Raw genomic sequence first — 22,773 nt, 5'->3', positions numbered from 1 at the left:
ACAAGTTATTCAAATGAAATTGCTTCTCATAAAAAAGACTAAAATCAGTATTATACTTTATACTGATATTATCATCACTATCTCATTTAACAATTGGACATAAATTTCAAAAAAATAAGTCACAAAATAACACCTACTATAGTTTCCTTTCAGTAAAATGAAAGACTATTTTCTCCATTGTTTTCTATTTTCAGAGATCAATGAGCTTTGAGCACCTAATATACTGCTATAAAATAAGACGTGGGTAAGACCAAGTTTCGGAGAAGGCAATGGCATCCCACTCCAGTACTCTTGCCTGGAAAATCCCATGGATGGAGGAGCCTGGTAGGCTGCAGCAGCCCATGGGGTCGCTAAGAGTCGGACACGACTGAGCGACTTCACTTTGACTTTTCACTTTCACGCGTTGGAGAAGGAAATGGCAATCCACTCCAGTGTTCTTGCCTGGAGAATCCCAGGGACAGCAGAGCCTGGTGGGCTGCCGTCTATGGGGTCGCACAGAGTCGGACACGACTGAAGCGACTTAGCAGCAGCAGCAGCAGCAAGACCCAGTTTACACTATTCAACCAATACTGTTGAGAAAGTAAAGACTTTCTACAAGTATATCAAATGTACAAATGGCAAATAAAGAGTTGAAGGGGAATGGTTTAATTAGAATCATTTTTGCTTTCTGGATAATTACTTAACCTTTCTGAGGATACTTGCCTGCTTCCTCACTTGTAAATGAGGTTTATCATAACCAGTCTCAGAGAATAGATCCAAGAATTAAATGACAACACACATCAAACACTTGGTAGTACATGGCACATAGAAAGAAATGTTATTCTATTATTTTTATAATCATTTTTAATCAATATTATAACAATAAGAGTCTAAAGAGAAACAGGTTTCTAAAAAGATGCAAGTGTTTGTAAGCTAGAGCTCTAATGTATTTGCCTCCCCTTATGTGACAAAAGATGAAAGAAATCAAGAAATTTTCAATTCAGACTCTTCTATGTAATTAAAAAATTAGCATGTTACTCATACATTCAGAAAAAGTATCAATTTGTGACTTTTAAAAGGAAAAGATGAGGAAGGAGTCATGAGTAACTGGAAATGCTGCTTGGAATGAACAGAGAAAAATTAGATGAACGGAACAAAATTTGCAAACTGATTGATTTTAGACTTTAATTTGCCATCATTAACGACATGAAAATTCAATTTATAAATGTTTTGGTGAAGACACACAAATATATATAACTAAGATATTAATGACAAAGAATCCATCTGATCATTAGATGATCAGGGACTATAAAATGGGCAGCAAGATATAATGAAAAGAGCAGTAGACTTGAAGGGTTGGTTTGAATCTTGGCTCCATATGGTACAGCTTCCTTATCTTGTCCAAATCACTGAACCTCTCTGCATCTCCATTCTTTCACAGGTATAATCAGTTCACCACACTTGTCCTAGTATCTCTCACTGAGTTGTGAAAATATAAATGAGAGCACTTAAGTGCTAAGTTGCTTCAGTCTCTGCAACCCCATGGACTGTAATCCGTAAGGCTCTTCTTTCATGGAATTCTCCAGACAAGAATACTGGAATGGGTTGTTCTGTTCTCCTCCAGGGGATCTTCCCAACCCAGAGACCAAACCCATGTCTCTAATGTCTCCTGCATTGGCAGGCTGATTCTTTACCACTAGCACCACCTGGAAAGCTCTGAAAGCACTTAAGTGAAAGCAATAAAAGGCCAGACAATGTCAGGAATATTAGCATTATTATAGTTTATCATTAAGGAGTTAAGTACAAATTTATAAAGTTTGGATTTTAACTGTCATGAAAACACTTGAAAAGCTGAATATCTTAAAGATTGAGAAAATCATATAAAAGTGATAGACATAAAAAATCTACAAACTAAATAAGGTCATGCCTTTTTAATCAGAGATTAAAAACTTCTCTGGTGATCCAATGGTTAAGAATCCACCTTGTAATGCAGGGGACACAGGTTTGAGCCCTGGTTGGGGATCAAAGACCCCACGTGCTCCAGGGGAACTGAACCCATTACCCACAATTAAGACCTGATGCAGCCAAATAAGTAAATATTAAAAAAAACAAAAACAAAAACAAAAACAACAACTCACCATGCTGAGTAAACTATCCAATAATAAAACAGGTGAGATTTTCTCCTACATTTTTTACATGCTTAAATGTAAATGCTTAAAAAAACTGACCTAATTAACATTCTGATAACAGTTCATATTTGTTTAGAAACTCAATATGGGGAAGGAGTAAAGGAAATGGCTACAGAAAAGGAAATGCACAATTTGAGTATGTAAGGGAGGAGATAAGTACTATTGCTACTCACAAAAGGAAACTAAACTCAAGTGATAAATTTTTCTCTTTCTTTTTAATAAATCTGAATGGTTCTGTTAAGTTCAGGTTAAGAAATGTATTGCTGTTCTCTCCTAGCAGTGGCAGGACTAACTGAATGGAGTTGGTAAAGACAACTTTTTTTTTCACATCATCTTCAGTATCATTTCTCTATGACTATATACTAAAGGAATTTCAGCTTGGATTTTCATGTAAATATAGCCTAATACTTTTTCTTAATGCATTAAAATTAAATACAGCTTAAGAAGAATTGCACTTTATTCAAATGCTAAAATGCAAAAATATTTTATGTGTTTGTGTTAAAGCATTGCTTTAATTTTTTCCTTTCAAATATAACTGTTACTTAATGGAATGTAAAGCTCCTCACTTTCAACTATTCCACAGAAAAAGCATCATGGTTTAGTGTATGAAAAATTTTATCATAAAAGGAACATTTAAATCCAGTAATTTGAAAAATATTTGTTTCCTAACTTGAAATTTTAAGCTGTTTACTTTCAACTCTAAAAATCTAACCCAAAACTTAATTAGGTATTATATTAGTATATTCCAAGTTTTCAAACATACTTACTTACACATTTACCATTCAACTGTTATTTAAATAGCTACTTAAGGCAACTGGTATTCCTATACACGAGAGATAACAAGGTTAAAAGAATGTAGTACTTGACAAAGTATATAATTCTAATAATGCTAGGCAGAAATCACTTAAGTTAAAACTTAAGTTAAAAAGCGATCAGTAGGGTGGGCCCTAGGCCAGTATGTCTGGCGTTCTTCTAAGAAGAGGAAATTTGGACACAGAGACGTATAAAACATATAAGAGGGTAGATTGTGTGAAGATACAGAATGACCATCTACAGCCCAAGGAAAGAGGCCTTGAACACATCCTTCCCTCACAGCCCTCAGAAGGAACCAATCCTGCCAACACCTTGGTCTCAGAATTCTAACCTTCAGAACTATGAGAAATTTCTGCAGTTTAAGCCACAAAGTTGGTGGTACTTTGTTATGACAACCTTAGTAAAACTAACACAGTGCTTTTCTAAGTTCTTCATCTTAATAAAACTCTTTTGTTTCTTTTTTCCTAAACTGAACTTTTAGCTCTGAATCTCCATAATCCCAACAATCCTTGGTATATTCACTGATTAAATACAAAAGAAAAAACCAACCAACCAATAATATGCTGCTCATTCACCACTTTTCTAATGAATTAGCGCCTCCTTTAGAGCAAACTTGCTTATACCAATTGTTCTACAAATTATTTGGATTAAAATGTTTAGTGATATTTTACCCTGCCATAATAAATTAGCTTATAAAAATACTGAACTAGTTTTTTAATAAAAATTATAGTATTATCCCAATACATTTGACTTAGTAGAAATGTAATTTAATCAAGTACCTCTGCCTATCAGCCCATGGCCCATAGTTGAAATCTGTTCCTTTACCACAAACTATATCCAATCCCCAACATGGAGGCAAGTCTTGTAATTTGCAATCTTCAGTGCTCATTTCTCCTTCAACATTTTCTTCTGTTTCTTCTGGAACAAGTCCTATATTGCAGAATATACAATATTAAGATAGCTACTTAACCATTAAAAGGTTTCCCTAGACCAACAGTTCTAAAAATTTTTTGACCTAAGAAATCCTTTACACTCTAAAAAATTATTGAGAACACCAAAGTGGGAATTTTTTTGTATTATATCTATCATATTTTACTGACTTTGAAATTTGAATTGAGCAATATTTTAAAATTTATTTTTAAATAAAACTCATTACATGTTGACAAAACAAAATGTCTAAGATTTACTGAAAATATGCAAAAAAAAAAACATTTTAATGAAAATATAAAACTTTAATTTTTACTTGAAATATTAAATAATTATTACTTTCTGAAACAAATTAATAAGAAACACTGGCATTGTTTTTATCTTGGCAAATCTCTTAAATATTCAGCTTAATAGAAAACAAGTGAATTCTCATAGTTGTTTCTGCATTTAATCTGTTACTCAAGGATCTGAAGAAAATCTAGCCTCATACAAATAGAAAAGGGAGGACTATTTCAACTGCTTTTTCAGATAATTTTGGATATTCTTTGACAGTACACCAAATTTCAGCAAGTGGTAATTTCTTAGAGAATACTTGCAATGTGGAATCTGAAATTAAATCCCTGAACTTTTCACATTCTGATACATTAAAATTTATTGATTGCCTTTGCACTTTGAATAAATCTTTTACAGACATCATGAATTGATCATTTGGAAAATATTGGTTCACTGAAATATGCATACTTTTCCCAGACAAATTTCATTATTAAATATCTAAAAATTCATATTGTTAATATCACCGGTAGTCTCATCAGAAAAGTCGTCAAGCTCACAATGGCAGACTCAAATTTTCCAAAATTCAAATTTTCACATGAAAGCACAAAACTATAGTTTGTCTCTAGTTGCTCTTTGAAGCAAAACTGGTGTTCCTTGAAAACTGCAAACAATTCAGCTTGAAACTCAATCACATGGTGATTTTCCTCAAAACATCAGTGTACTCTGGTATGGGACAGAAGTACATTATGTGTACTTATTTTAAGAAGTGAATATTTAAAAGTTTAGTCAACGGTCAAGACTTGATAAAAGAAAGACACAGTAAAGCATACTGACATTTGTTGTTATTGTGAATGTGTGGCAGTAAAAAAGAGATTACTGCTATAGTTTGGAGTCACTGCCTTTGATTCATGCTAAAGCATCAGCAGTTTTGTCCACCATAACTTTTGCATCATCAGTACAATATGACCAAAAAAAATGGCAAATAACGTCCTAATTCTGAAATACTCTGACCTCATAAACCTCCTGAAAGGTATGAAAAAGAGCATTAGGAAAATATGACTAGAAGTCCATTATTTAGCTACTTTATAAAACTGAGACCACCTGTGAAGTACTATAAATAGCTAGACTTCAATCCTTAAACTTTAAGCCTCAAATTTAACTTAGTGTGATTTTTTTTCCCCTAAGTCAGCATGAACTACTTTAACTATCACCACATTCTCTAATGGCTTTCACTCACGGTCATTTGTATTCACAATTTCTGAAGTGTACTTGCAAAAATGGAATCTGAAGGAATGATTTCTATACTGTTCTTTTTTGATATGAAATACTGAAGTATTAATATTCAACTTTGGACAAATGACACAGATATTTTTTAGGTAGGCATTCTTACATGCACATTTACCATTACTGATGCTTATTTATATCCTAAGTAAAGATACTTAAATAATAGTACATACCAGCATTTCATAGGAGAAACAGAACTATAGCTATAAAACATATTTTAAAAAATAATACCTGGCTCATCCATGTAATAGTAGATGTCAACATCATTTGACTGCATCACCACAAAACCTTCTCCCATTAATCTTGGTGGTCTACACAAAGGAAGGAAGAAGGCAAACTAAGTACATCTCCAGAATATAAAATGTTTGGTATTTTAATTAACGATGGTAATAGGTAAGAGCAAAAAAGAAAAAAGAAAACTAAAAAGCAATCAAGTGTAGCATCTTGAAAAGGGAAAACATCTTTCACATTTACAATAAATTGTTCCATAACTGCTTTCTATATTAGACTATTTAAAAAGTAGGCACTGAAAAATTTTTGATCAGTAAATTGGTTTAAGAAAGAAAAAAATGTTTGGCATTTTGTTTTGAATAAGAGAAATCAATTTAAAACAAAGTCTAATTAAATACAATGAAAAACAATGTTCACTGGAATAGAATAATCATATTCTACATTTTCAATGATAAGTTTAAAATTAGACTTCGAATTCAACCAACTTATAATAATAATACTATAAAACTGATTGAGAAATATCACCTTATATACTGTAAAACAAAGTATAACCTTTCAGAAACATTAAATAAAAAAATCTTTTGTCATTTTCACAACTTTATATTACGTATTTCCAAGAATATTTAGTTGATCAACTTGAAATAAATCGAAATAAATTTAAAGCACACATCTTGAACTCATTCTGGAATGAGTGTTTCTGTGCCATCAAACAATTTCCCACTTTACTTGCTTTAATTTAACAACCTTTATCTTGGTCATATACCACTATATCTTCCTTCCATATCAAAATTAACATCTAAATCATTAGATAATATAGCACATACAAATTCAACAGTCTTCTTCTAAATGTATACTAAATCATAAAGTTTAGCATTCAATTTCATCATACTACCTCCATACTTACTTTTGAAGAGTGAACTCTTCTTACAGAAACAGTGGGATACTTTTTCATTTTACTCTCTAGTAATTTTCACAAAACCCAGGATTTATTTTTTCAGTATTACAACTTGTACCCATAAATATAGAACAGTGTGCATAGCATACATTTCAAGATACTTAGCAAATTCAGTGATCTGAAGAGTGAAACCAGGTAGATCCACAGCCTCCCTGGTACACAAGCAGAGAAAATGACTGTGTCACTCTAGCCAAGCCCTAGAAAATCTAATCACAAGCTCTTCAAAAGCTGCAACTAAAAAGGAATAATCATGCTTCTCATAACCTCAAACTTTATATTGCCTACACACAAAGCTAAAAATTGAGACAGCAGAAACTCATCATATGAATACTTACATTATACAAATTTAACCACAGAGATTCCTTCACAAAAAACAACAGAGATTGAGAATAATAAAAATTACAAGAGCCCTAATATAGCTCATGAGCATATGGACTGGAGTCAGATGGGATTTATGTGTCTGCTGTTAACTGAGGGTTGCAGTCCTCTAGAAAGGAAGCATCCCACCACAATGAGACGACTCTAGTGTGCATCATTACAACATGTCCCCTAAATGCAAGCAGCTACTTCACTGAAGAAAAGGAAATCTGGAAAGCTAGGTGGAAAACTGACTGGGACTTAAATGTCAAGCAAGCCCCAAAACTGTCTTAACTTCATCAGTTTTCCGAGATTAATTCTGATTTTGTTTTCAACTTTTCATTAACTCAAACGGTATCCCACTATAATGAATTTGTTAAATTTGCTATTTATCCATGCCTTCTGAAAGTAAAAACCTACCTGTAAAGTGTATTTTCTAACATACAAACATCGAGGCTTAACGGCCCAAAATAAATTTCCCAAATACTCGAAGCAGAAAAGGATAGAAAAATTATAAGTTCATAGAAAAATATTTAAAATAGGGGTAGACCAATGGATAAACTCCATTTATCTTATAAAGCAGGAATACTATCAACTGATTTAATAGAAAGGTATAACTAATTATTGCCAAACTTACAGCAAAGAAATTAAAAGGATACTAAAGATTCTAAATGATAGCTACATTACATATAAAGAAGTATCTGTTATTTTTATGACTTTCTTACTCATCATTTTGAAGACCAACATATCTTGGACTAGGAACAAGCATGACTCGAACATTTTCAAGCTTTCCTTTCACAATATGCATGAACTGGTCAAGATGACTGGAAGGTGGTTTTGTAGTATAAGTTAAGAAAGCATCATCAAAGTTGATGCACAGAGTTTGAGGTTGGTAATGATTTCCAAAGGCCAAACGTCCCTAAAAAAAAAACAAAACAAAAACAGATAAAGAGATATGGCATACTATCTAGGATATTTTTTTCCCTTATTTGACCTAATAACAAGCATTTTCAAACAACTATTAATGATTCCATTTTAGCAGTAATACTATTTAAGTTGCTCCATTTTGGCTTCCCAGATGGTCCAGAGCTAAAGAATCCACCTGCCAATGCAGGAGAAGCAGGTTCAACTCCTGGATCGGGAAAATTCCCTGAAGGAGAAAATGGCAACCCACTCCAGTATTTTGGAGAAACACTGGAAAAATCCAATGGACAGAGGAGGACTGGCAGGCTATAGTTCCATGGGGTTGCAAAGAGTCAGACATGACTGACCACACATGCACACCAATCAATTTAGACCAGTGTTTAAAGAAATTCAAGCACCTGTGAATAAATAAACAGCCTTTAAGGTGTACACATTTATGCTAAAATGGTCTTGGTACTGAAATAGTTCTTTCACTAAACAAAAAATGTAGAGCCCAGAAACTAATTACTTCTTTTTCTAAGTGAAAACTGTATCCACAAAATTAAAAGGTTCTGCTGCTGCTGCTGCTAAGTCACTTCAGTCGTGTCCGACTCTGTGCGACCCCATAGACAGCAGCCCACCAGGCTCCCCCGTCCCAGGGATTCTCCAGGCAAGAACGCTGGAGTGGGTTGCCATTTCCTTCTCTGATGCATGAAAGTGAAAAGTGAAAGCGAAGTCGCTCAGTCATGTCCGACTTTAGCTATTACCCATCAAATATTAACTATAGCAGAATTTACTTACTGTGCTAACATTGACCTTTATGACAGGAATAAGTGATCTCCATGAAGATGTGGGGTCTTGAGATTCTGTTTTTACTTTAACTCTGAAATGAAAAAACAAAAATTGACATATATGAGAAAATGAGAATAAGTACCTAAGAATACTGTTGACTTCCTCACAATACACATCATTAATATTAGCTGTACCTTTACAAATATAGCTAAAGACTATTGAGTAACAAAAGGACTATCTAATGGAAAACTAATATCCCTAAAATGTCTCATAAAATGTACTCTTACCACATATCAATTTTTACATAAGAAGTTGTAACAGAAAAGAATATTTTTAGAATGACAAACTTCAATGACAAAAGTCTAAATTTTGATTTGCTGTCATTATATCTACCATTATGTCCATGACACAAAAATGTAACATTTTACAAAAGAGCAAAAATTATAATTAAAACAAAAATGATCAAGGTACATGTCATTTAGATGTTTTAAGTGCTTCAAGTACTTCTAACAGTTCAGCTGATCCTTTTCCTTCCCTACTCCCACCACTTGGTGACAAAATAATTTTCTTTTAATAAAATGAAAAAGGATAGACCAAGAGTAAAAAAAAAAAAAGGAAATTCAGTTCAGTTCAGTTCAGTCAGTCATGTCCAACTCTTTGTGACCCCATGGACCACAGCACGCCAGGCCTCCCTGTCCATCACCAACTCCTGGAGTTTACTCAAACTCATGTCCACTGAGTCAGTGATGCCATCCAACCATCTCATCCTCTGTCATCCCCTTCTCCTCCTGCCTTCAATCTTTCCCAGAATCCAGGGTCTTTTCAACTGAGTCAGCTCTTCGCATCAGGTGACCAAAGTATTGGAGTTTCAGCTTCAACATCAGTCCCTCCAATGAACACTCAGGACTGAGCTCCTTTAGGATGGACTAGTTGGATCTCCTTGCAGTCCAAGGGACTCTCAAGAGTCTTCTCCAACACCACAGTTCAAAAGCATCAATTCTTTGGTGCTCAGCTTTCTTTATAGTCCAACTCTCACGTCTATACATGACTACTGGAAAAACCATAGCCTTGACTAGACGGACCTTTGTGGGCAAAGTAATGTCTCTGCTTTTGAATATGCTGTCTAGGTTGGTCATAACTTTCCTTCCAAAGAAACTGTCCATACACAAAGTACACAAAATTCAAGAAATGAAAAATTCTCAGCAATTCACTAAAGATTTCATATGAAAACTTGAGGCATGTCTCTTCAATAATTCGGTAACTCCTAAATCACACTTCTAGAGCTGTATTTGTAAGGTGGCCCTCAGTGCTTAAAACTAAATTCAAAACTAACCTCACAACCAGCCCCTAACCTCTTTCTCCAAGGTTCCTTTCGTGCATGCCAAGTCGCTTCAGTCATGTCCAACTCTCTGCAACCCTATGGACTGTAGTCGTCCAGGCTCCTCTCCAGGCAAGAATACTGGAGTGTGTTGCCATGCCCTCTCCTCCAGGTGAACTTCCCTGACCTAGGGATCCAACCCAGGTCAATGTGCATTGCAGGCAGATTGTTTACCACTCATGCCACCTGGGAAGCCAACTAAGCATGTTGTTCTTCAGTCGCTCAGTCGTGTCCAGCTGTTTGTGAGCCCATGGATCGCAGAATGTCAGGCTTCCCTGTCCTTCACTATCTGCCAGAGTTTGCTCAAACTCATATCCATTGAGTCGGTGATGCCATCCATCTCATCCTCTGTTGTCCCTTCTTCTCCTAAACATGACCACTGTTTAAATTAGAAATTTGGATTCATTGTTGACTCACTCTTCTTATTCATTCTCCACATTTCCTCCATCACTCTCTTAAGTATCCATTTGCCTAAGTGTATCTGGAATCCATCCTTCTCCCTTCCTCTTTTTGACAAGCCAGTTGATGATCATCTCTACCCTGAACTGTTACAACATCTTTTATCTTGTCTCCCTGCCTCCAGTCTTATTTCCCTCCAATCATAACACAGCACTGCTGACCTCAGGTAAGACCAGGTCATTTTTAACATTTTGAATTGATGCTTTTGAACTGTGGTGTTGGAGAAGACTCTTGCGAGTCCCTTGGACTGCAAGGAGATCCAACCAGTCCATTCTGAAGGAGATCAGCCCTGGGATTTCTTTGGAAGGAATGATGCTAAAGCTGATCCAGTACTTTGGCCACCTTGCAAAGAGTTGCCTCATTGGAAAAGACTCTGATGCTGGGAGGGATTGGGGGCAGGAGGAAAAGGGGACGACAGAGGATGAGATGGTTGGATGGCATCACTGACTGGATGGACGTGAGCCTGAGTGAACTCCGGGAGTTGGTGATGGACAGGAGGCCTGGCGTGCTGCATTTCATGGGGTCAAAAAGAGTCGGACACGACTGAGCAACTGAACTGAACATCATTTCTAACAGTGAATTCTGCTAACCATTTTAGTTTAATTTATCCTCACCTCAAGTAATCCACTCCAGCCTCAGTAACAACTTGTGTATTGCATATGACGTTTCTTCTCCATGACCCTGCATCTCCTTCTCTGCTTAAGTCATTTACCCTTAAGGCTTCAAACTCCTGATCTTCCTGTATGTGCCCAGGGAATTCTGTTTTGTCCCTGTTATATTTCTTGCACCAAAATTGTCTATTAAGTGTTCGAACTCCCATAGTAGGCTGTAAATTCCCTCAAGAAGTTGTCATATTCTCACTATCTTCAGTACCTAAGCTCAATGCCTGGGACATAATATGCATTACATATTTAACTGAGAAATAAAATCCTCATCATCTACTTTAAAAAAAAAAAAAAAAAGGTGACTTCCCTGGTGTTCCAGTGGTTAAGGGTCTCGCCTTGCAATGTAGAGGATACTGGTTCGAGCCCTCACCCAGGATGATCTCATATGCCTCAGACCAACTAAACCTGTGCACCACAACTACTGAGCCCAAGCTCTAGAGCCCATGCACCACAAATACTGACGTCTGCATGCTGTGGAACCTATGCTCTGCAACAAGAGAAGCCACTGAAATGAGAAGACCAGGCACTGCAACTAGAAAAAGCTCGCACGCAGCAATGAAGACCCAACACAGCCATACATAAATTAATCTAAAAAAAAAAAAAACTATTTTGTGTACAAGGCTGCTTCAACATTCAAAAATCAACAGCTTAAAAGCGAAAAATCAAAGGATTATACCAAGAGACACAAAAAAATTTGACAAAATCCAATACTTACTCATGATTAAAACCTCGTGGTAAACTATGAATAGAGGGGGACTTCCTCAACTTGATAAAGAATATCTACCATAAAAACTACAGTTAACATCATACTTAATAGTGAGAAACTACAAGTTTTCCCACAAAGACTAGGTACAAAGCAAGGATGTTCCTTGTCATCACTTTTCTCCAAATTTGTACTAGAAGTGTTCTAGCTACTGCAATAAGACCAAAAAAAAAAAAAGGAAAGGAAAGAAAAGGTATAAAGACTTGGAAGGAAGAAATAAGACGAAATAAGAGTATTTCCTTGCAGCTGACATAATCATCCATGTAGAAAAATTGGAAAGAAGTGACCAAAAATACTCTTAGAACTAATAAATAACTATAGCAAGGTTGCAAGAGACAAGATTAGTAATACCCAAGTATCAATCACTTTCCTATATACTAGTAATGAGCAAATGGATTTTGAAATTTAAAACATATTACTATACTTTAGCACCACAGAAAATTAAATACTTAGGTGTATATTTAACAATTTTTATATAAGATCTATGTGAGGAAAACTATAAAACTCTGATGAAAGATATCAAAGAGAACTAAATAATTAGACAGACATTCCATGTTCATTGATAGGAAGACACAACACTGCCAAGATATCAATTCTTCCCAACTTGATTTATAGATTCAATGCAATCCCTACTAAAATCTCAACAAGGTATTCTGTGAATATTGGCAAATGGATTCTAAAGTTTATTTGAAGAAGCAAAAGATCAAGAATAGCCAAGAAAATAATGAAGGAGAAAAGCAACGTTGGAGGAATGACATCAGTTGATTTCAAGACTTAACCACAAAGCTACAGAAATCAACACACTGTGGTATTGTGTGAAAAAAAATGAACAGCTCAATGAAACAGAACACAGAACCTAGAAACCAATAAAATGAAACTGTATGATTGTATATGCACCTAACTATGTATATATATTTATAGACTTGAGAGTGATAGCTGCTCAGTCATTCATGACTCTTTGCAACCCCATGGGCTGTAGCCTGCCTGGCTCCTCTGTTCATGGAATTCTCCAGGCAAGATTACTGGAGTGGGTTGCCATTTCCTTCTCCAGGGGATGTTCCCAACCCAGGGATCCTGCATTGCAGGAGAGTCTTTACCATCTGAGCCACCAGGGAAGCCTACTATTAAGAGACATTTCTAAGTATAAAAACAGGTCAACTTAAAAAGTATCAGCAGATATATGCTTGACTTTATCTTATAATCTATAGACAATACATTAGAATATGTAATGAATCCATATACCTTTTCCAAAGGAATACCCAAGATAGAAGTAGCAATAAAGTTATAAATGACAGTCATCAATCAGATGAAATAAATTAGATGAAGCTTTTCTCTCTCGAAGAGATGGGGGATGGGCAAGTGGTCAGGAAGGAAATACAATGTGCTTTTAACTTTGCATGAAAAATAATGTTTAGACTTATATGTGTGTATTTAAAAGAATAAAAAACAAATTGATAGCAGTAGTTATCAACATGAGAGAAGCAGAACTGGTAAGCAGAGCAGACTGGATGGCTTTAAGCTGAGATCTAATCTTTTTTACATAGTTCTATATATTTTACATAATCTAGTCTATATTATTCTATATCATTTTTAAAGAATCTTATAATTATAAGAATAAAAATTTTAGTTAATCTACAAAGAAAGATTAGGCTATGTTTAGGTGAACAGTGTTAATAATACTCTAATAAAAGCAGATGTTTAAATGTTGGAGATTAATAAAATTCAAGTGTGACATCAACCTTTCAATTTTGGACTGGGTTCTTGTTCTTCCATTTTCTCGTGTTTTATCATCTTCTTTCTTGGGTGGAATTATTGTTGGCTCCAAACCAAACAATTCTTGAAGATGTCCATAAAGATCCGAACGATTATAGACATGAAATTCAAAGTCATTGACTGTGATGTATAATCTAGTTTCTGCTTTTGGATCTAAAGATATCAATTACCAAAAAAAAAAAGTTTTTAGTCAACTTTTTAAGAACTTTAGTTAAAAGTTTTAAGTCAAATCCTTTTCCAAAGCTAAAGTAACTCAAATGATTTATTTTAAAATAGAATTCTACGATAAAAGGGAATTACATTTTTAAAGTAATAAAACATCGACAAAGAAAAAAAGCTGATATCACTATAGTATTTCAGCTTGGCATTCCAAAACAATCTGAATTTCTACATCCCAGTTGTATAACAACAAAAAGATTTTATGCCAAGAAGAGCACAACGCCATTTACAGAGTAAAACTTTACCCCAATATAGCCATAAGTATATACTAAAATATACATAGTAAAATGTTCAAGTTATAATGCATTAAAATATCACACTAGTATTTGAACTTGTGCATATAGAAACTATGACTTTATAAATAATAGTTTGTTTTTTAAAACTACACAATGCTAAAACAAAGATTTCATGAATTGTAGGTGCAAATATTAATAATAATCTCAAACAAAAGATGTAACTGTATTAAAAGAGTCAAGCAAGACAAAATAATAATAGTTTAGCCATTACACAAAGTCAAGGACCTTTAGGTCTTCCTCAAGGGCTACAGATAATATTCTGAGCCATGTCCTCTGAACTCTTCTGCAGATACTGAAATCCCTATAAGGGGGAAGAAGTTAATTGTATGCTGTCCACTAGTACATAAACCACAGACCAGCTGGAACCAGAAGGGTGATGACGCTGACTCCCCATTACCACACCACCAACCAATGAGAAGAATGCCTGTGAGCTGATCACGCCCTGCCCTTTGAACACTATAAGACTCTCTCCAAGGTGGGACACACAGTCTTGAGGGCATTAGCCCCTCTAGCCTGGCAAAGCAATGAAATTCTCTCTCTAGACTTCATCCAAAACTCTGACTCCGAGATTTAATCCAGCACCAGTGTACAGAGGCCAAATTTCAGCAACACACATACACAGGTTCTTTGGGGGGGTCGGGGGGGGGCGGGGAGGGAGTTGGGAAAACCAACACTTGATTCTCCAGGAACTAGAAAAAGACAGTAAATAAACAGTAAAAAGGATGTAAGACTGAATTCCTGTAACACTGTTTACAAATGTTATGATCTAAGGCAGTACATTAACCACCCTTAGCCTCACTGCCTTATCCTCTCTATAAAATGAGAATACCTCTACCTACCTGTAAGATGGTTATACCATAAATACTAGTTTCCTTGCATTAGCAGGTCAAATTCTTACTAATCATACTGATTTATAACAAATTGTATTCTTTTTAAATAGTCTTTCATTTCATAGTGTGATATAATAAAAACAGTTCATCTCTATTGAACAGTTGCTATGTTCTAGGCACTTTACTCATAGAATTTCATTTAATCCTCACAACAAACCTTAGCAGTCAGAGCCCAAGATTATATAACTCAGAGGAAGACTAAAATCCAGGTCTCCAAATACTGGTTCTTAAACACAAAATAAAATTACTTATTAATTTTATCAATAAATACAATGGCTATTTCAAAAGCAAAAATGTTATTAATCCCTGAAAACAAAAATGTGTCAAAAGGGTCCAGGTATTTCTTTGCATTTTACAAAAAACTGATCAATAGTCATACCTTAAATGCAGTATTTAATTGTTAAATTCTGGTAACACTAGATTTCTCACTGACATTTACCTCTCCTGGAAATATTAAAAGCAGTTTTTAGGTTTCATTCATTCTGATGACACTTGGAGTCAAACAGAAAATTTTAATTAATACATAATTTAAGAAAGGTATAATCAACTGGCTCTTTTAAATCTCTCTACATTAATAATGTTCTACACTTGAAGGCAGAATCTTCTTCTCATACTTCTTGGCATCTAACATTCATACAATGAGCTTCCCAAATTCATTTGTTAATAAAGTGTTCATTGTTATTCAGTCACTAAGTTGTGTCTGACTCCTTACGACCCCAAGGACTGTTGGACACCAGGCTCCTCTGTCCTCCACTATCTCCCAGAATTTGCTTGAACTCATGTCCATTGAGTCAGTGATGCTATCTAACCATCTCATCCTCTGTCGCCCCCTTCTCTTCCTGCCCTCAATGTTTCCCAGCATCAGGGTCTTTTCCAATGAGTGGGCTGTTCGCATCAGAGCTTCAGTTTTAGCATCAGTCTGATGAATATTCAGGGTTAATTTCCTTTAGGATTGACCAGTTTGATCCCCTTACTGTCCAAGGGACTCTCAAGAGTTTTTCCAGTACCATAGTGCGAAAGAATCAATTCTTCGGCACTGAAACGTCTCTACGGTCCAAATCTCACATCTGTATATGGTTACTGGAAAAATCATGGCTTTGACTGTATGGACCTTTCTTGGCAAAGTGATGTCTCTGCTTTTTAATACATTGTCTAAGTTTGTCATAGCTTTCCTTTCAAGGAGTAAGCATCGCCCAATAGATATAAGTACAGACGTAAAAAGCTCTTAACAAGTAGTTAATTTATGAAGGAAAAAAGTAAATAAATGTTGTAGAACAGTGTAAGTCTCCTGAACAAATAGCTAATTGAGACTTATTCTCCAAAGGGAAATCAGGAAAAAGGCACTATTTAATTATGCAATTGGGACACATGTTATTTGTAGTAAAAAATCTAAGTGCTACCAAGGCCTTGTAATATACTCAGAATCAAGTCTATTGACCTTTCAAAAATTGTTCAGGGATTTTTATTTCCTTCATGTATTTAACAAACAAGATTTAGATGCTACATATTTAACAGTACTAGATTATACTAGGCTAAAACTTCTAAGCAACAAAATAATAGGGACATACTTTACCATCACCTTTTCACTCCTTAATAATCTAAGAATTCCTCTGGATATGAAGGATGCATGTCTAGCTAGTCAGACTAGTATGAATTTAAATACTATATCACTGTATATTAAGAGGTAACTGGTCCTGCTATTTGTTTCCCAAAAGAATCCCTTAAAATTAAGTATCCTCAAAATAAAGACTTTTGACTGAAATCCTCATTAAATAGTCTTTAGTCAACAACCCATCTATAACAGATCACTAGTTCATGACTTAGGAAATATTTTACAACAAATTCTATGGTAAACAAATTAGATGTATTATTTTTTTTCTCTTTTGTAAAGAGTTACACTGGACAAGTAACAACTTTAAAACTGCTCCTGGCTTAAATTATCTCAACCAAGCTCTATGGCATAGTAGTTTTGCACTGGACACTCTTTTCTCCTAATAGAGGAGTTCTAAAACTTCCTAATGAAAATCTTGACCCTACTCACAGAAGGGACCTGTCTCCTTAGATGGCTAGTGGCCATATATCTACTCAGACACATGCCCCAGTTAGGCTTTTAAATTTGCCACAAAGAAACATCAATTATCTCTATTTCCTCTTGATTAACTATCAACGCACGTGGATCTGCCCTTAATAAGCAAGAAATAATAACCAGACTGTAAGGTCATATTATTGAATATAGCCTACTATTTTAACCCATATTCTACAATATTGTACAACACTTTCTGGCCTATTCACTCCTCTATACACTATATTCTAAATGATGCCCGTTAATCATGCCAGACTAATAATGTACTTAGACCAAACTGATTATTCCTGCACTGCTGTTTGGCATTGTGTCTTTACCTTTGAAGGATGTGACTATGAGCACACTGTTAAGAATGTCATCCTTTACAACAGAGAATATATTTTAAAAGCATATGGAAGAGAAACTTCTTTGGCCATTCATCAAAGTTGTGCTCTTCATGAGCACATACATGTAAATTTTCAAATGTAGCAAATGAGCAAATAATTAGAAGTATAAAAGTATAACTGGTAAAGCCTACCAACTTTTAACATCACTGTAAAATGGAGGTTTGAAATCTTTTTTCTACTGCAAACTTCTGGCATAAAAAAACAAGAAAGAACAATTTAGACTAAATGTTCTTCAGTATTAAGAACATAAAATATCCAAAAATCATGATAATGTTTCTGCTCTACATTATGGACAATTACAGAGAGGGCAGAAACAGAAATTTATGTTAGCATTAAGAGTGACAAAAAGAATCCGAGACATAAAGAAATGACAGGGGAGAGCCAGTCATGAAAGAACCAATATTAGAGCAATTTATATTAGACTGCATTTATGCATCTTAAATAGTGATTACATTTTGCCATATTCTTTGAAGTGAGCTAAGTTCATGTCACTCCCCTGCCCCAAAACCTTTCATGGCAGTGGCTTGCCAGTGTTCAACAACCTCCATTACATAGCTTCCATCTTATCCCCTATTATTCCTTTACCTTATATTTACCACCATATGGCGTTGTGAATTCCTAAACACACCTGTTTTCAAACCTCAATGCCATTGGTCAAACCAGTTATTCCATCTGAGCTACCCTCCCTTCCACTCCACCTATACCTGACACAGTCCTATATTCACTGTCATCACCAAGCATGCTACTTAAGAGATGGAACTTTCACAACAGCTTTTCCATTCTGTGCGTGTCTGCATGTGTGCTAAGTCACTTCAGTTGTGTCCAACTCTCTGGGACCCTATGGACTGTAGTCTGCCAAGCTCCTCTGTCCAAGGGATTCTCCAGGCAAGAATACTGGAGTGAGTTGCTGTTTCCTCCTCCAGGGAATTTTCCCAACCCAAGATCGAACCCAGGTCTCTTAAATCTGCAGCATTGGCAAGCAGGTTCTTTACCACTAGCACCACCTGGGAAGCCCTCTACCATTCTGCCTCCTTGACAAATAGACAGAACTTTAAACACCATGAATTTGCTGGGACCACACCAAATGGTCCATATCAAAATTGGTAATTCTGAGGATGGTTCACTGTTTTTCCTCAACACACACTCACTGTTCTCTTTTTTCTTTAATTACAATTGTTTGTATGCATTTATTCCCTCAAATAATTTTGAATAATACTCTTTATTTTTTATTCCCCCTCCAGATTAGCACAATGATCAGTAGAGTGAATGTAAAATAAGTATCTGTTAAATTAGGTAAAGATTTTCATCGAAAGTTACCTCTTTCTTAAAGAACTTGGGTCAGTTATTCTTGACCCTCATTCAAGAATTTTGGTGAACAGCAAACCACTTTAAGGAGATGTTAACATTTCATGATAAAATGAAGTAATTATTTTCTTCAAAACAAAAGACTGTAAACAATTTAAGACGGTATCCCCCATATCAATGAAAATTCTGAAGTGGGCAATCCCAGTAGGCCTAGTTTACAACCTGCAGTTACCTCTGGATACTTCAAATACCTTCATTCCTCCCATAAGCTGTGATAAGTGTTTATTTATACATAAGAATCTTCAAGAACCCTCTTGGGCCACATTTGACAAGGCTATTTAATAAATACAAGGGACACTAGACTGGAAGTTAGCAGACCTGGGTTTTTGTTCTGATTTTAACAGCTATAATCAGAGGAACTTATGATTTTTCCATCTGCAAAATGAGGGGGCTTTGAGGACATTAGCTGTTTCCAAATTGATGATGGATTTCGAGAAAAATCGGTTGTTTTCTGTGTTCCTTGGAATTCTGGAGTCAAGAGCATTGGGTGGGGTGGTGTTAGGTCAAATGGGCCTCCTCAAACCACCATTTCCCTACAGCTTTATCAGTTCACATTATCATTTTAAAACACCAAGGGGGGAAAAAAATCTGGAATAAAACTTCTAATGCAAATATAAAATAGGGTGGGTTTGTTTGTTTTACCACAAACAAGCTATACAAATGAAGAGAACTTTTGTTTTGGCTCCACTGTAACCTTGCTTTCAAAATTTATGTTAACTAACATGTAAAAAGAAAAAAGATTAAATCAAAACAGCAAGACCTTATCACACAGACTGCAAGATTAACAGAAGCATGACATGCTGAGGAAAAATACTCTCCTAAAGAAATCTATCTCTAAGGCACAACCTAGATGCACTTTTCAAACTAAATCAAGGGTAGAAATACTGGGCATGCCCAAAATTAAGTGAATGTGTTAGAAACTAGAACTGAACTCAAAAGAACCTGGCTCTCAGGAATGAGCTTTAACCACCTCTAAAGTGTAAGATATCTTTAAGTACCACCTTTAAGACTTACAGTCAAATTTAAAAAGGAATCAAGAATATTCTCTCCACAATACCTAAGCAATGTAGGAAAGTACTTTCATATTAATAAAAAGTCAAAACTTAAAAACAAAAGATTCCCAATGCACTAACATTACCTAAAGGATATTTTATTCTCCTGTGAGAATGCTTACAGTAACTACTAAGAAATGAGGTAAAAAGGTTGGTTTAACAACCAAAATTCCAAAATCATAGACTGAAGACAGGTAATGACACAGAGCCATTCTCAATCACAGACGAGAGACTGCAAAAAGCCTATTCCAAAGGTCCACAGAACACTTTTATCATAAGAAGTCACTGAGCTTCTGTTCAAAACTATCTAATATACAACCCTAATTTTTAGAAAACTTTTTCCAGAAATGAAATTTGCCCATTATTCTTTCTAATAATTCAGGTTTCATGAACTCTGCAGATGTCAAATTCTAACCCATTAATGCCAACATTTTCAAGGTAGAGTACATTATGTTTTATATAGGAGGGATGAAAGATATGTGGGAGCAAGGCAATGATAGTTAAAAAAAAAAGACTAAACAACAGTGAAACAATAGGGAAATCTAAAAATAATTTAGGGTAGCTCAAACTTTTGCTAAGTTTTAAAACTTTCAGAACTTTACTCTATTTTCCCATAGAAAAAACAGTATACATCATGATGAGATTCTTAGGGGAGCTCACACACACACAACCCAACACTTAGTTGGAAAGTTCCAAAATTATACAGAACCAACCACCATTTCAGAACCTCACTGGGGAGCCTGAAACACAGGTCCTCACACCTAAGAAAAGGTGGAGGGGTTTCATTCTCTTTTGACCCTACACTCCCAGATGGCACTTAAATTCTCCTTAAAAGTAGTTATCAAAAAGTATGGTCCAGGGACCTCTGGGGGGATCCTGAGACCCTTTCTTGGGGAACACAAAGTCAAAATTATTTTGATAATATTATTATACTAAGATATTTGACTTTTTAAGAGTCATTTTCATGAGTGGACAATGGGGTTTTTTAAAGGCTATAAGAAGTATATGAATATGAAAGCAGAGGTGAGAATTCAATTACCTTCCATTAGGAGAGACATTTAAAATATTTGCAAAATTTAAAACAATGTCAGTCTTCTCACTATATTTTTGCTTTGGAAAAAATATTCTTCATAAAGTGCTATTTAACATATGTAATGGATTTATTATAAATATTTTTAATGATTAAAATGTTTCTATTATGACCAGGCTTAATTTGAATGCAGCAAATATTAAACAGATACAACTTAATAAATAAAACCTCTTTGGAATCCTCAATTATTTATAATGTAACAAATCCTGAGATCAAACATGTTTGCGAATTACTATTCTAGAAAGTAAAGACAAGGTTTCCTCTCCTTGAGGCCACTGGTGTGGTTAATGTAGAGAAGAAAAGTTACAGGCACAGACAGGAGCACCTAGAGTTGTGAAATGAACAGGTGAGCAGAATATACTGAGACAAAATTCTGATGATAAAAAGCAGAAACAGAAGAGAGTCTAGAGTATGCATTTCCTCTTTCCTACACATCCTTACCATAGTAGATAAATGCGAATTAGTAGCAATGTTATGTAAAAGTATGAATAAAGCAAAGAAGCTAAAAAGGTAAGTATCTTAGTAGAGTGATTAAAGAGTGCTAGGAAAGCCACTTTAACCACAGTATGGGATTAAGTCCACAGATGTAATAGGAGGTAAGACTAGAAATGAGGGAGAGGGTGGGAAGATTTGGGAGAATGGCAATGAAACATGTAAAATATCATGTAGGAAACGAGTTGCCAGTCCAGGTTCAATGCACGATGCTGGATGCTTGGGGCTGGTGCACTGGGACGGCCCAGAGGGATGGTATGGGGAGGGAAGAGGGAGGAGGGTTCGGGATGGGGAACACATGTATACCTGTGGCGGATTCATTTTGATATTTGGCAAAACTAATACAATTATGTAAAGTTTAAAAATAAAATAAAATTAGAAAAAAAAAAGAAATGTGGGTAAGGGTCATACTGAGAATAACCCTAAATAAACAATAGACTAAGGAAACTAAATTTAACCACGCAGAGGAAAGCTGCTGCAGGATTTTCAGCTAAGGAATGTTAAAATCAGTTCTGTAAACTCCAAAGGTTTTAAAAATATTTTTATCTATTACAAAATGTGAAACATTTCAACATCTACAAATGAAAATTCTGATTATATTACTGAAGATTTCAAATACATGAAAAAATGAAACCACGTTGCTTACCATGTTGCTTCTGCTTTGGATTATACATTTTCCACCACCGAAAAATTATAAATCCATCTTGAATTCTAAGCAAGATAAATTACAAAATTGAAAGCTTAAACAACAATTTATTTAACTCATTTCTTAGTTATCATAAAAAAGCAGGAAACTGATAATAGGGAAATACAGAAAACTGGACACTAGCACACTTAGACGTTTCATACTCTTCCAATTAAGAAAGGAAAAGATCTGTAAAAGCTCTTAGATTCTTCTGTTTAGGTAAACTGTAATACCAAATAACATTTAGTAGGAAAATAAAGTGTTAACAGAAAAAACTTTTTCTTTTTCAAGTGATATTTTTTAAATGAAAATTATATAAATTAAAAGTCAAATCTTGAAAGGAAGATATCAGCACACAAAGGGAAAACTTGTAAAGATTTTCTTTCATTTCTATAATGACATATCACTGCATCTCCCCAAAGCGTAGAATTATAGCCTAACTTTTACTTTTAACTTGGAAATAGTTTTAGACTC

The 22,773-nt window shown here is 35.0% G+C and overlaps 1 protein-coding gene across 5 annotated transcripts in view; it reads right to left on the bottom strand.

Moving 5' to 3' along the window:
• Positions 1 to 22,773, bottom strand: part of KIAA1109 (KIAA1109 ortholog) — a 195,382-nt gene that overhangs the window by 153,870 nt on the left and 18,739 nt on the right. For all 5 annotated transcript variants that reach the window (XM_027567282.1, XM_027567285.1, XM_027567284.1 and 2 more), the window contains exons 6-11: positions 22,261 to 22,325; positions 13,708 to 13,894; positions 8,713 to 8,794; positions 7,734 to 7,927; positions 5,697 to 5,776; positions 3,761 to 3,911 (exon numbers count right to left, since the gene is read on the bottom strand). In XM_027567282.1, the coding sequence (XP_027423083.1) occupies positions 3,761 to 3,911; positions 5,697 to 5,776; positions 7,734 to 7,927; positions 8,713 to 8,794; positions 13,708 to 13,894; positions 22,261 to 22,325 (759 nt within the window). The remainder of the gene's footprint in view (positions 1 to 3,760; positions 3,912 to 5,696; positions 5,777 to 7,733; positions 7,928 to 8,712; positions 8,795 to 13,707; positions 13,895 to 22,260; positions 22,326 to 22,773) is intronic.

Source organism: Bos indicus x Bos taurus, chromosome 17, assembly GCF_003369695.1.
Source record: "Bos indicus x Bos taurus breed Angus x Brahman F1 hybrid chromosome 17, Bos_hybrid_MaternalHap_v2.0, whole genome shotgun sequence".
NCBI classification, from domain to species: Eukaryota; Metazoa; Chordata; class Mammalia; order Artiodactyla; family Bovidae; genus Bos; species Bos indicus x Bos taurus.
Note: the sequence above shows the minus strand (reverse complement) of the source record. Positions and strands in the feature narration are given on the sequence as shown.